This window comes from Anarrhichthys ocellatus, unplaced genomic scaffold, assembly GCF_004355925.1.
Source record: "Anarrhichthys ocellatus isolate YVR2014 unplaced genomic scaffold, GSC_Weel_1.0 scaffold78, whole genome shotgun sequence".
NCBI lineage: Eukaryota > Metazoa > Chordata > Actinopteri > Perciformes > Anarhichadidae > Anarrhichthys > Anarrhichthys ocellatus.
Window position 1 is genome coordinate 218,923 of NW_022280108.1, and position 13,880 is coordinate 232,802.

At 41.7% G+C, this 13,880-nt stretch overlaps 1 protein-coding gene across 1 annotated transcript; it reads right to left on the minus strand.

The window, feature by feature from the left end:
• Window positions 1–5,651: 5,651 nt before the first annotated feature.
• Window positions 5,652–13,224, minus strand: ppp2cab (protein phosphatase 2 catalytic subunit alpha b). The gene is made up of 7 exons (XM_031874163.1): window positions 12,930–13,224; window positions 7,606–7,815; window positions 7,335–7,508; window positions 7,096–7,185; window positions 6,715–6,876; window positions 6,384–6,502; window positions 5,652–6,295 (listed from the first exon to the last, which is right to left on the minus strand). Exons 1-7 carry the CDS (start codon window positions 13,029–13,031, stop codon window positions 6,223–6,225), a joined length of 930 nt encoding a protein of 309 aa, XP_031730023.1. The 5' UTR covers window positions 13,032–13,224; the 3' UTR covers window positions 5,652–6,222.
• Between the last annotated feature and the right edge of the window lie 656 nt (window positions 13,225–13,880).

The window sequence follows — 13,880 nt, forward strand, 5'->3', positions numbered from 1 at the left end:
TGTTACATCATTTAATGAATCATAAACATTACACGATTTAACCACTACACTGTAGTGGTAGAAAAAATGAAGACGACAGTGGTGCCATACCCCCCCCAAAAGTCTAAATGTGTGCGCAAGTACAATCCTGACTTTCTTAACACTTTCAGTGTGTGGAATGTGGGCTAATGCTATCAAACGAAGCACTGAAGCCTTCAAAAATAAAGCAACACCTAACGACGAAACATCCAACGCTCGTGGGAAAGCCTGTTGGGCTTCTTGTTGTGTATGCAGGTTTACATACACATGATAAATACATGTATTTGTGATCATCACATTGTATCATCTCATTTATTTGACAAGGGTTTTGCCTGTTCAACTCCGCGAAGACCCGGCGTCCTCGATCCCCTCCCCTTCCGTTCCGTTCCTACCGCTCGCTTGCGCAAACTACGTCACAAAACATGGCCGTGTTTGGTATCCCAGCATGCCCAAAACCCTCATCTTTGCAAAGAAATCGTCGATTTTCTTTCATTTCTTATGGATTTGTCACAAAAGGAGCCCAAACACACACTGTCCAAAGTCGCCATAACCGCTGCAAGTCGGATCTTGCAGCATTTCGACGGAAAAAGACACATTACAGACCCAACAATGTCCATCTAACTGTCTGTCTGCCTGTCTCTCTCTCCTCTCTGTCTGTCTCTCTCTCCCTCTCTATCATAGTCATTCAGGTCTTAGATATTTTTAGAGGATTTTCCCCTCTCACCCCCATTTCAAATTAAAAGCCCCACATAATGAATTCTAACTGGAATGCTTGTGATGAAGCCTCTCATTTCAGTGTCAAACATTATGATTCTGTCTCCTCTCCCCCTCTCTCACCCACCCAGTCCCACCCTTTCAAAATAAAAGCCCCACAAATACAAGATTCAATCCAAGAGTATGAATCTAAAATGCAGAAAAGAGAGTAGCGCTATCTCAATTGAACCTGAATGACACTACCGGTAACATTGGCGCGTGTATATATTGCGATTTCTTCGGGCAGTAGAAGCCACACTGTAAAAATTTCTTTAGGAATTTTCTAGTTGATTTCTGTTATTGATTTGACTGCAACTACATGCTTTTCTAAAAGTGACAAGTGTCAACTTTAGGGCAACTAGCGATTCATTTTCACCATCGATTAAACTGATGTTTGGTCTCTAAAATGTCAGAAAACAGTGAAAAATATCCGTCCCACATTCTCAAAGTCCAAGGTGATGTCTTTAAATGTCTTGTTTGGTCCAAAACCAAAAGATATTCACTTTAATTGTGAAACAGAGAAACGCAGGTAATCTCCATATCCGAGGCTGAAAACAGCATTTTCTGACATTTCTGCATGAAAAAACCCCAAATAATCAATTATCCAAATAGTTGGCGGTATTAGTCGACTAATCATTGCAGCTGTAGTCAGCTTTTCTAAATGCAAAACGGTCAAAATGCATAAACCTTTGTTCATTGCATGTAAAACTACCACTGAATAAACTGCATGTATCCGTCTCTCTCTCTCCTTATTTGTTGCTTCTCAAGGATATTCAGAGGGTAATGGTCACATGACTTCATGCTGATGTAATGTTGTGTGTGCCTGGAAAGCTGCTGTCATACAACTCAGTGGTTTGTTTTTTGGGGAGGTAGCGCACAGCGTGTCTCCAGTTCTGTTCTCCTCCCGACATCACAAGCAGCTTCATCAGCCAACAGTCCATAACAACCCATCGATCATGATCTTTTCACTCCGCATAACTCTGCAAAGTGTTGTTTACTGGAGCGCTCCGACAGTTCATCGTGACAGCTTTGGCCTCGGCATCAAACGTATGGCGTGCATCCGCTCGTCTGGAATTAAAAATGGGGCTTTGGTTGGATGATAAAATAATTGTGTGTCCTGTTGTTTGGAGCTCTCTGTGGCTCCGTCCAGTGGCTCCGAGAGTTGTGTTACTCTGGATTAAGCTCCTGCATTGTGTTCGTCTGCCCTGCCTCTTTAATCACCGATGGTCGACATGTCGTCGCACCTAAATCTAGAAACAAACCCCCGTCATCGCATGGAGACATGGGGACTGACCAACTGTGTGATATAAATATCTCTTTTCCTAGGATTCAGTTTTGTTTACATTTTGCAAAACTGTAGATGACACTTTGTTGTGCAACTTGTGTCACACATAACACATAAATAAAGGATGTCAGAGGCATAGATCTGTGCAAACTGGGGAGGAAATCCAAAGTAGAGAAAATACTATTTCCCATTTGCACGGGAATGCACGCACTTTAATTAGGTTAGGGAACTGAAAATAAAAAGTTTTCCCTCATGCGTCCTCAAATGAAAAGGCCACATGAGGAGGAGGGAAACTAGGGCCACAACAATCAGACAGCCGGGATAAGCTTTGGTTTCCCAAAGTGATGAAATATTAATGTGGAAAACAACGATCCAGAGACTGCTTATCATAATGATAAACTAATGATAATAATGAACATGGTTTTCTGAAACTGATTATCACAATCCAGAGGGAGACACTGGTTGGGCTTCTTTAAAAATTAATATTTCAATGATGCAGGTGATTCCTTTTGTTCCTAGTCTGTGCAAAGCAGGAAAATAATGGTTGCCTGTTTCCTATGCGAACCTGCAAACAGAGATTTTTCAATTACGGAGGAGAGCGCTCTGGAGAATGTGAATGGTTACATGGTGTGTTGCTGCAGAACAGCCTCAATCAGGAAAACAGAAAAAACCAACAACATCCTGCCTGCCACATTTTCATCTGTTATTTCAATAAAAGAACTCATTGAGAGAGGCGTCATTACAGCACACACACAATCACGCACACAGAGAAATAGATTTGATTTCTTCGAAAATAGAGCTGAACTAAAGACAATGATGCATTCATTTGTTGAATTGTGGCTTTTACTCAACTATGAGTTTTTAAAGGTATTCTCATCTTATATATGGTTGTAAAATGACAATAAGAGCAGATTTTTCTGTAAAGTATCTCAGGTCGTGTGTGAATTGAAACAAAGCTCGCTGCCTCCCCCATTTGTCCCCCTCTTTCATCTTGTTTCATCATTTTTGCAAAAAAAAGGAAGCTAACAGGTTTCATTTTGGATTATTAATGAGCACGACTCGGTCTCTGTGCTTCAGTGAGCAGGTTCACTCTTTGATCTCAGATTGTGTTTGATGTGTGGTGTCGTTTCTTTTGTGTGGCTGCAGACTGAGGTTAGCATTTTCAATGGCGAGCCAAATGGACCAGGATATACATATATATATATATATATATTATTGTCAAAACACACACACACTTACACAGAGTCACTTCACTCAGATTGATGAATTATTGCTTTCCTTGGCAGAGCATTAGTGTTCATTTTAAAGTATGTTAAAAAAAAAAAAAGATATTCAGTTTAATATGATATTAAACAGAGAAAAGCAGGAAATCTGCACATTTTAGGGACTGAAAACAGCATTTTTTGATTAATCTATTTTTCACTTATAAAACAAGAGGAAATAAAAATACAGGCAAAGTGCTGCACGAGTCAAGAGCATAAAGATGCGGAATGGTGACTTAATAACTTAAACCTTCTTGTTGTCTTTAGTTTTGTATACAAACTCTTATGTAAAAAGCTGACGTCATCACCATACCATTAAAAAAAAAAATCACAACAAGATGACGTATTCTCTCTAGTGGGTTTTGGCAACTTCTCTGTGAAAACGGCGAGCCAATGAAATGCAGCGCTCTGAGTTTACGTCATCATCGCTCTCCCGCTGCTATTTGTGTGGGACGGGCGTCGCTCTGCGGCTGCGTCAAGTTGGAGTCGATCGACCAGAGCGAGACCGGAAGTTGGGCGTTTTCAGAAATGGAGGGAAACTTCACCACAAAAAACAAAAACAAAACAACCTCTCCTGCTCTAGTTTGGCTGCTTTAAAAGAATACTTAGAGAAGTAAATCAGTTTAAATACTATTCCAAGGTTGTATCACCACTACTACATTTAGATTAGCTTATTTTATTAATTTTTTATCAACATCTAGATCCTTAACATCAGGTATTAGAGGCCTACTTTATAAATCCCTCAGGATTCATAAATACATTTAAAAAAAGAAGAAAGAAACATGCCTTATTTAGTAACAGAGGCTTTGCCAGACCAGTGTAGCAATACCAAAAGGTCTTAATACTACAAGTACAAGTAGTGGATCCAAAATTCTACTAACCCTTCATGAAAACTATCCCATAATTACAACATATAAATGTGACTACCAAATAGTCTCACCTTTTAGTAGCAGTGAAAGGGGTAAAGCTATATTCTCATAGTAGGAAAAGTACAGGTGACATTGATAAACTTAATGGGTCAGTTCCATGATGCTATTCCAGTGAACGAGCATGAACAATATCAGGACCTCCCCCCTCCCCCACATCATCATTAATGTTATTAGATACACCTGCTTTTTCTGCTGAGACATGTCAAAGTGTCTGCCATTAAAAAAGGTCATTGTGCAAACCTCTCCAAACCAAACAGCCTGAACTAATTTAGTGCTGCAGGAATGAGTCCATCCAGCTCCCTCGTCTCTAAGTCAATGGGTGTTTTTAAATGTTTTGTTTTTTGAATTAAGGTCTGTAGTTAACACAAGCTTAAGAAATTTCAGCGTTTTGTTCTTCGATATAAAATATGTCAGTTTTAATAAAGGAGGATGCAAACAAGCGGCTAAATGAGACGAACATGTAACGCCGACTAGTCCACCTGTAGTCTTGTCAACAATTTATGGTTTTGAAAATTTGGACAGACCTCGAGTCTCAATCTCTCGAGGCCACCACCTTAAAGATATTATCTTTTGATATGCAAATACAGATAGCGCTCTTTAACATTTGATTATTTTATAATCCAAATTATTTATTCAACAGAATTTTTTTAATTTACTCCCTAATTCTATGAATTGAACTCTTCTCAACTCACATTTAACATAAAAATAAAAACCCCCATTGGAAAATGATTGTACCGTCTCCCTAATAACTCTGATTTACTGTTTCTAGCTGCGAGTATATATATATATATATATATATATATATATATATAGAGAAACATTATAGAATATAAACTGTTGCCATTGTCCCTTGTCACTTTATTTGTGTCCTTTTAATCCAACTTCCATACATTCTGCATGTGCTGCTAATTTTTACTTGAATCATTTATATATTCAATTTGGTGAATCAACAGCCTTGTATATACTCCGTCATGTGACCGTGGTGTAGTTTGTTTATAGTGTCACATTAGCTTTCGTATTCCGACGATTATGTTCATACTTCAAATTATCTTGCTGAACAAAATATGTAGGAATCAAACTTGTGTTTGACAGGGAGCTTATTTTCTGCAATAATCCAAAAGCCAATGGAAAGATCCCATTGGCTTTCAGTCAAAGGAACCAGTGTGATGCGAACTTTTGGGTTTGGCCTACAAGAAAAACAAAATCGTAGCACTGCCAGCCGACCTGCCTCCCAGATGGCCGACCTATTCGCTGGGTGGTGAACTGGACGACTTCCAGGTGGTTCAGTTCAAACGTAATCACATGTCGCTGGTTCCTTGGAAGCCAGACCAAAGCACTAGTTACCATCTTATTCAGGGAGATGTTTTTCACCATGAAGAAAAGAAAGAAGATGGCACACTGATGTCAAGGAGCCACCTTTGTCTTTATTATTCAAATGGTTGGTTAACACAGACTCTGTAGTTCAGAGGGAGTCAGTGAGCTGATGTGAATAAACACTCTATCATCTCTCTTATGTACATCAAGCTGGGCTTTCCTCACACAGGACAAAGAAACACTTTGCCTGATGGGGCTTTATTCATCATTTTTAAAGCAATCAAAAAAAAAAAAAAAAAAAAATCAAAAAAACATCTGTAGTGTGAAATCATTTCCATCTTTTGACATATGTTACATTTGTTTAGATTTACAAAAGTGCAAACAGATACAAGCCGTGGCGTGTGGGGTTCAAACAGGTACATTTCGTCTTGGACCTCAGTGCCATGAGTCCAGCTACAGCATGAAGAATTTAAACTTCACTGCTGCTTTAAATAGCGGGGGAGGTTTCCCCAATACAAGTACTCGGCAATGAATATTGTAGTAATAATGGCACGCACCTTTTGGTCCATTGTTTTTATTTTGCTAAATGCTTAAATAGGTCTTTGTGTGGATATACAATGTGCACTGCTTTGTAGCTCCGCCCCCGACAGAAGGTCAGAATTTACAGGAAGTAATCCGGGGTGCGGCGAGTGACGTGGGGCTCCCCTCTGCGAGGCGCAGGGTCGAACTGCAAACTGGTTAGGAGAAGAAAAAAGAAAAACAATCGAGTCATAAATATTATATCCACGTTACATGCTCCAGCACTTTCTTTGTTCTACTTACAACGAGTATTTGAGGGTGTCGTCTAGTTCCATGATAGCTGCCTGGTTGCCACAGCGGTAGCAGTAGTTGGGAGCACTAAATATCGTCACCACATTCCTCTCATGGCACCAGTTGTAACCCTGGGGGAAGCAGACGCATTATTCACAGTATGCTGCTGTAATGCAAATGAGAGTGCTAGCTGGTGGTGTAACCGTTTGTTCTGTTGTCTTCTGTAGCAGTGGTTGGAACTATTGTTTCATTTACGCTTATTTAGTTCTGAAGTGCGTAATTCTTGACTGTATCTGTAAAGTCTATGCACTGTAAGACTTTAGACTAAATCATATATATTTACCTCCATAACCAGCTGGTGGGCCCGGGACACCAGCGTGAGGCGGTTGGCGTGGTTGAAGGTCTCCGAGATGTCCTGACCGAACGTGTAGCCTGCCCCTCGAGGGGAGATGCCCCAGCCACCGCGGTCGTCGGGGTCGGACCACAGCAGGTCACACATGGGACCCTGCGGAAGAGGAGCATGTTAGCATAGGAAACACCAACACAGTACCAAAACAGCCATCTGGTTTAACTGAAAATATACTGAGGTATGGAGAAAAGAGAAACACATTGCATCCTTTCTGCTTCTTAGCATAGCTTTTTTTGTACTTAAATGTGTGTATAATTTTCAAAAACAAAAGTCGCTTAACGGCCAGGAACATCAATAATAAAGTATCCTCTTTACCTCATGTGGCACTTCCTGTAAACGGTCCAGCGCTCTGATGTGATCCAGAGTATCTATGGATGGAGACAGGCCTCCGTGAAGGCAGAAAATCTGGAAGGATGAGAGGAAAACTTCAGTATGTGCAGCAAACACAAGTACTTCTCTCTGACAGTAAGTGTCAGACGTACAATCTACGATGCAACAATAAACTGTCATAACATAAGGTCATACCTATGAGACCAATCAATGAGTCTCCTCACCTGAGAGTCTACCAGGGCGGTGAGGGGGAGATAGTCAAACAGGTCTGTGAAGTACTTCCAAACGTTGGCGTTGCCGTATTTCCTGAGGCACTCGTCGTAGAAGCCGTAAACCTGCGTGATTTGTCGGCTCTCGTGGTTCCCTCTGAGGATCGTGATGCGCTCCTGGTATCGTACCTGAAACACCAGCGAAGAACAGAACTGTAATCTTTCTCCAAAAACAAAAACCTTTTAAATGTCCGTTTTGGAGCAAATTAAATGTTGGATGACTTACCTTCAGGGATACTAGTAAAGAGACTGTTTCCACGGAGTAGTAGCCTCTGTCTACGTAGTCTCCCATGAACAAATAGTTTGTGTCGGGAGACTTCCCTCCGATCTTGAACAGCTCCATGAGGTCGTGGAACTGGCCGTGCACGTCGCCGCACACAGTCACCGGACACCTCACCTCCTGCACGTTTGACTCCTTGGTGAGGATCTCCTTCGCCTGCAGAAGAAAAACATTTCCACGGTTTATATATTGCATTTTGCTCATTGAAATGCAGGAAAATCCATGCGATTGTGCACTGTAATCAATCTGCTCTGTAATGTTCCATGTCACTCTCCGTCCTCCATCTTTAGGGAACGGACAATTTCCTGCCAACATCTCTGCACAATTTCCACATCACAGCCTCCAGTAGGGTCTTCATTAAGACGCTGCACAGTGATTACAACACGACCCCCAGCATCTCCACCATAATCTCTCCCAAGGAAATAAGCCCCTACCGAATGAGAGTGTGTGTGTCTGGTGTCCTGTGGGCCTGCCTTAGAAAGACAGCTCTGGCTGCACTGCAACATTTCCTAAAATCAATCAGTGTGATGCTCCAAAAGCAGAGAAGAGTGTGGAAAACGGTGTCTGGTGTCTGTAGAGGAAACGCTTGGTTTCCTCGGGTTATTACCTCCAGGAGGGCTAAGGGAACACAACCACTACAAGTCTGAAAGTGGAACTGTCAAAAAAGTGGTTCATTCTACCCACATCATCAGGGCGCAGTCTAAAAGCTTAGCAGGCGGGTCTGACTGAGAGTCCAGTCTGCTTTAAGAAGGAGCTCTGAAGCAAACAAATCCTCAGGCCGAGCGAGAAATGGTCTGCGGTTGAGCTGAATGACCATCAGACATGTCTGACGCACTGAGTGGATGAAGAGCGACACATCTGTAAGGGTCTAGTCAATGGAGGGGTCATCTCCTCCCAAATAAATGTAGAGCAGCCTCCATTGTTTCATACTGTTTCCTTTAAACAACCAAAGGTGAGAGAGAGTGCTGAAGCTGGTTCCTCACCCCGACAGAGAGAGAGAGACCAGGACAGGACTGCACAATGTTGACCTATATTACACCCAGACACACCATCCACATGCCCACAGTGCCATGATAGATAGATAGATAGATATATTCTCAGCCTCACTTCCTCCTGATTACTATGAGGGCAGAATAAATAAATATGTATTATAAGTGGGCCGGGTCAGTCAGTGATCCTCCTCACTCAACACTAGACATTTAATACCCACTATAACTAGAGTAGAACTGAAAGTATGAAGCACATAAAAAAAGGCAGGTTTTGGGCAGTGAACCCTGACATTTCTTCACTGTTCATGATGACTTTTTGACTATTCGGTAGATTAGAAATCAAGCAGACACTGTATTGAGCTACTAAAGTAGTAGCCAGCCAAAAGTTTTAATGGAATTATCTTTGCTGCAGTATTTTTTGGTTTCGTTTAGGCCTGAAAAGAAGCTTTCCAGTTCCTCAAACAGATCAATGTTGCTCCTGCAGGAAATAGAAAGAGTCCTCTGATGCATTTACATTTTAAATTTAGACCAGAGTACTGTTCACTGGGTTTAAACAAAAGTAAGACAAACCAATCAAAGACCCGCAAGTGCTTCTCCTTGCACACATAATTCATTAGGACATCCTCTCCTGAGTTGCTTTGCCAGAGCACAATACAGGAAATGGCCTCCAGCTCTGTAACCACACACTGAACTGTTCATTGACCTATCGGATATCACCTCTGTGTCCAAAATTGGCTCAGCTGATCATAACCTTGTGTTATGGTAAGTGTTGTAATCTTTTTTTTCTGATCCTCTTATATCCTTTCCCACTCAAGACACTTAACCTTTAGTCAAAATCCTACAGCTGTCTTCATAGCCGAGTGGTGAAAGTGTATCCATCCTACATTACAGCAATGTTCGAGTTCCATTCCAGCCTTGTTGCATGTCTTTCTCTCTATTTACAGTCTCTGCCTTCAAAAGTGTCAAATAAATAGGCAAAATAAATCCTGCGGTTGTAAATAACTTTATCATCTGCCTTTATAGCTGGTTGTTGTGGTGGATTACAAGTTGTTCAACTACATCAGAGAGGCAAAGTCCCTCCCCTTCCGGTGGACCACCATAGGACCTCAATTTGGAAATAATATAAGAGACAAAAGCGATGTGCCATGAATTACACATATGATGCTAGTCAATTTAAAAGATAATTTTGCATGGCGTGTTGGAAGTATAAGACTGAAGATATGCAATTAGAAAGACGACACACCAATAACTGAAAACAACAAAACAAGATTCAGTTCTATCAGATTACATAAAACTAATTCAATGCGACATAGCTTGGATTTAGCGATATCCTCATAACTTTAAGTGTTTGAGAGACCAGTTTTTCCACAAGACAACAGGTCAGTTTGTAGTCCAGCTGTGGATGAAAAGGATGACGCAGCGGTTGCTAAACACCTAGGCCAAAGTACAGACCTCAGCTCAAAGACTTCAGACGTCACACCATCAACAAGCTGCTCAGCCCAGTGCCGAGAAGTGGAGTCAGCATTTTAACAGCTGCCGCAATACAATCCTATAAAAGAGTATAAAAGGGGGCCAAAGGTTCTCCTGGAGAAATTACACTTGACGAGGCACAACTGTAACCACAAACAATGACCTCACTCCAAGAGGTTTACGCTTGTTAAAAGTTAAGCATCTTCCTGACAAACAACACTATCAGTGTGGAAATCAGCAGTGGCAGCAGCCAAAGGATGCCAGATTGTGTCTGCGTTTTACCGCTATGACAGATGTTTGGTGAATTTTGCTGCGATGCATTGAACAACCTTTTGTCTACGTCAGTGTTTTTGGTTAGAGTGTGATCACGGGTTTCACTGCATACTTTCATCTGTGTTTTTGATATCATTTGTACTGTTTTTATGATATCACTAGAACACTATCTTGGGATTTCTGCTGATGAATGCATAAACAATGCAAATCTAGTTCACTACATCAGCCGCTGCTACAGGAAAACAACCCATCATGTGGACCGGTCCTTCTCACAGAGTCATTTTTAAAGTAAAACCATGACCTCAGTCGGCAGACACAGCTGTAACTGCTGACCTGACTGGCTGCATCGAACTGGTGTTAACATAGAGGAGTCATACAGGAAGTAGGCCAACCATCACTGCATGACCAGGACTGTTACATCACCCTGACACTTTAGATGATCTCCACAGCTTTGATAAGCAAATCTCCCATCAACACTGCCATTTACTGCCTTTGACAAATCTCTAGTGAGTTACCTCTTTGTGAGCTTCCCCATTTAAGATCGTTTACCTGAACTAGATCCATGCCTAATGGTTAGAAAAACGGTGCTTCATGAGCGAATCAATTGAGCAGAGATGACTGCAACACCGGAACTGAAGACAAACACAAAGCATTCACTCCTCCCTGTACACTCGACTCCAGACAAAAAAACTCTGCTATGTTCAGCCCTTTTCTGAGAACATTGCATTCCTCCACACCCCCATACAGCCCAAAACAGAGACGGCCGCTCTCTGAGTCACAGTGAATAGTGTTGTCCTGAGTCACACACACTCTGATCTCGCTTAGAGATGGACTCTTGATGGTGTAAGCGATGCAACTTCAAAAATCAATCATATCCTCTGCTATCTTTAGAACCAGGGAGGAGGTGCGCGTGGCTGCATTCTGCTGAATATAACAAGAGTCACAGTGGGTGGATGGATGGGTAGAGGTAGACGGTAGTTAGAGCAGTCGGGCTGTGACAAGGATACAACCTCAAGGAAAGGAAACGGTAAGTTTCCTTTAACTATTTTTTGCTGTGTTTGGGTGAGGGACAACAGGAAAGAAAAACAACATTTGTGCCTTTCCTGCATCTACATGTTATCATCCCCCCCCTCCCCTGCAATTCAACACATTTTCCTCCAGATGGCCCAACAGTCCTCTTCATGTCATTCCTAGCTTCTTACATTGACAAGAAGATGTCACGAAAAGTATAGATTTGGGGATCTCGACCCACACAGTGAGAAACGGGGCATTTTAAACTACTGGAACTGACCATATCACAGATGAGGTGGAATGAAAGAAAACAAAACGCTGGGAATTAACGAGCCATTAAACTCCAGAAGTCCAAACATGGTAGCAGCATTTTACGAGCTGAGAGCAATAAGGCTGTCATTTTTTTTTTGTCTTTTTCGGGTTAGGCCAAGACATCTAGAGCTGGAACTCAGAAGGTGGTCTGAGCAGAGAGGATGTTGAGGAGAGATTGGGGTTAAGCTCCAGCTCAGAGCAGAGAAGTCTGCAGTCAGTTGGCCAGTTACCAGCAAGAGTGAAATACATGTGGGGGAGACTGAAAACACTGTACATGTTATGTATTCAGTTTGTATTTTCAGGCAGAGAGCAAATTCCTGGCTTTGCAACCACCTGTTAAGTGGCTAAAAGGTCAAAGCCAGACAGACAGACGAGGACAAAGACGAGGCCTCAAAGATGACGGTTTTAGGGGGAAAGGCAGTCTACCTCGTCACTCGCTTGCATTACCGTCTATGTTTTCCTGCATAAATGACAACAATGTCTACTAACCGTCCTAAAACATGGACGAGGAGCTGAGGATTATTATGGTTCAAAAGTTAAGAGTTCACACCCTCCTCTCACATGACGCGTCTTTGACCAATAACTCTCATAATGTCATGTTTATGTTGGATTATTGACTACTTTACAGCCTTGTTAACAAGTCAGCCTGACTACTCATTTGGCTAGCGAAGTAAATAAGAAGCTAGATAAAGGACAGGGGTCAGAGGTGAACTGTAACTATGTGGTACGCATGCGTGGTCGTTACAACTCTTTTTGCACGTTACATTAAGATATATTATTTCAGGATAGAAATGCAGAAGATATTGTTTTTTTTAAACCACAATTCACCTACCTGTTCCACCACGACGCACCTGCTTACATGCAGACGTCATGACGCATAATGCACACAGTAATTAAGCAGTCACGTGACACAGCACGTGACTGCTTTTACCGTCACAGCTAGATAGCTAAAAGAGATGTCACAGGTCGCACTGACAGTGTGAATTAAATGTGCTATGTGACGTGAATCCTCAGCAGTATGGCTGGCACCTCTTGCTGGCTAGTAAACCCACAGTTGGCGACACTAACTCATAATAATTGTCAGATATACGCACCCCGCAGTGAAATGTACACTATAGACGCCATTTTAAGAATGTCTGGAAGGCGTCGGTTAGTTGAGAGAAGACAGTTAGCTAGCTAGTTAGTTGGGGGTTGATATTATTAATTAAATCTCACCTTTTCACATAGTGATTTCACTTGTCCCTCCGATAGCTGCTTGCATTCGTTGAGCTGCTCGATCCACAGATCGAGCTCTTTCGTAAACGCCTTTTCGTCCATTACTCTGTGTGTTTAATATACTTTGGCTTAATGTCGGTTAGGAGACGACTCTCCCAATATGTTTCAGTCTTCAGGCCACAGAAGGTTCTAGCTGCTCTCTTGTTGGAAGACGCGTGTACCTCTGGCAGCGGAGTCGCTGTGATTTAACTGAAATCTGGAGAGAGACGTCATTTCGTGATCCACCCTAGAAACCAGCGCGTGTCGAGCTCTCCGCAATAAAACACTGCATTTCCGGTTGTGACCTTCGAAATAAAAGCACGAGAATGAATCAGAATCAGAACCGTTTCATGTATGTTGCACATACAAGGAATTTGACTAGCTGGATGGTGCATAACATTAAACAATACAACACAGTGCAAAATACAAGACATGATTTAAAAATGGAAACATATTGAAATGTACTAAAAAATATAGAAATATGGTAAATAAACAAACAAGAGTATATTAAAACAAGTATATTATTTAAGAGTCAAGTGTATATTAATAGGAAAAGGAGTGCAAGGGTGTTTAAGAAGAAATTGTCCTGGGGATATAAGTGTCAGAGTCAGTGGGGGTCCCGGGCGTTGAGTCCAACTGAAGACGGGAAGAAACTGTTCTTGTGGCGTGAGGTCTTGGTCCTGATGGGCCGCAGGTACTTTACCTGAGTAATTCCATTTCATGCAAGATGCAGAATCAGCTTTGTTGGCGAATGATGTGAACACATCCAAAGTATTTGACTTAATTTCTTTCAATGTATTTGCACAAAGTTCAAGAACAGAAAAGATAGACTTGGTCTAAAAAGAAGGTCAACAAAGCTGACACTATATAGCATATAACTAATGCATTTCATGTACATACAAATGTCTATGT

Coding starts and splice junctions, on each gene's coding strand:
- ppp2cab (XM_031874163.1), bottom strand. CDS start 13,031: ATGGACGAAAAGGCGTTTACGAAAGAGCTCGATCTGTGGATCGAGCAG. Junction 7,816..12,929: donor TGAAATCACTATGTGAAAAG/GTGAGATTTAAT, acceptor TTTCTTCTGCAG/GCGAAGGAGATCCTCACCAA. Junction 7,186..7,334: donor CCGCCCTGGTAGACTCTCAG/GTGAGGAGACTC, acceptor TCATCCTTCCAG/ATTTTCTGCCTTCACGGAGG.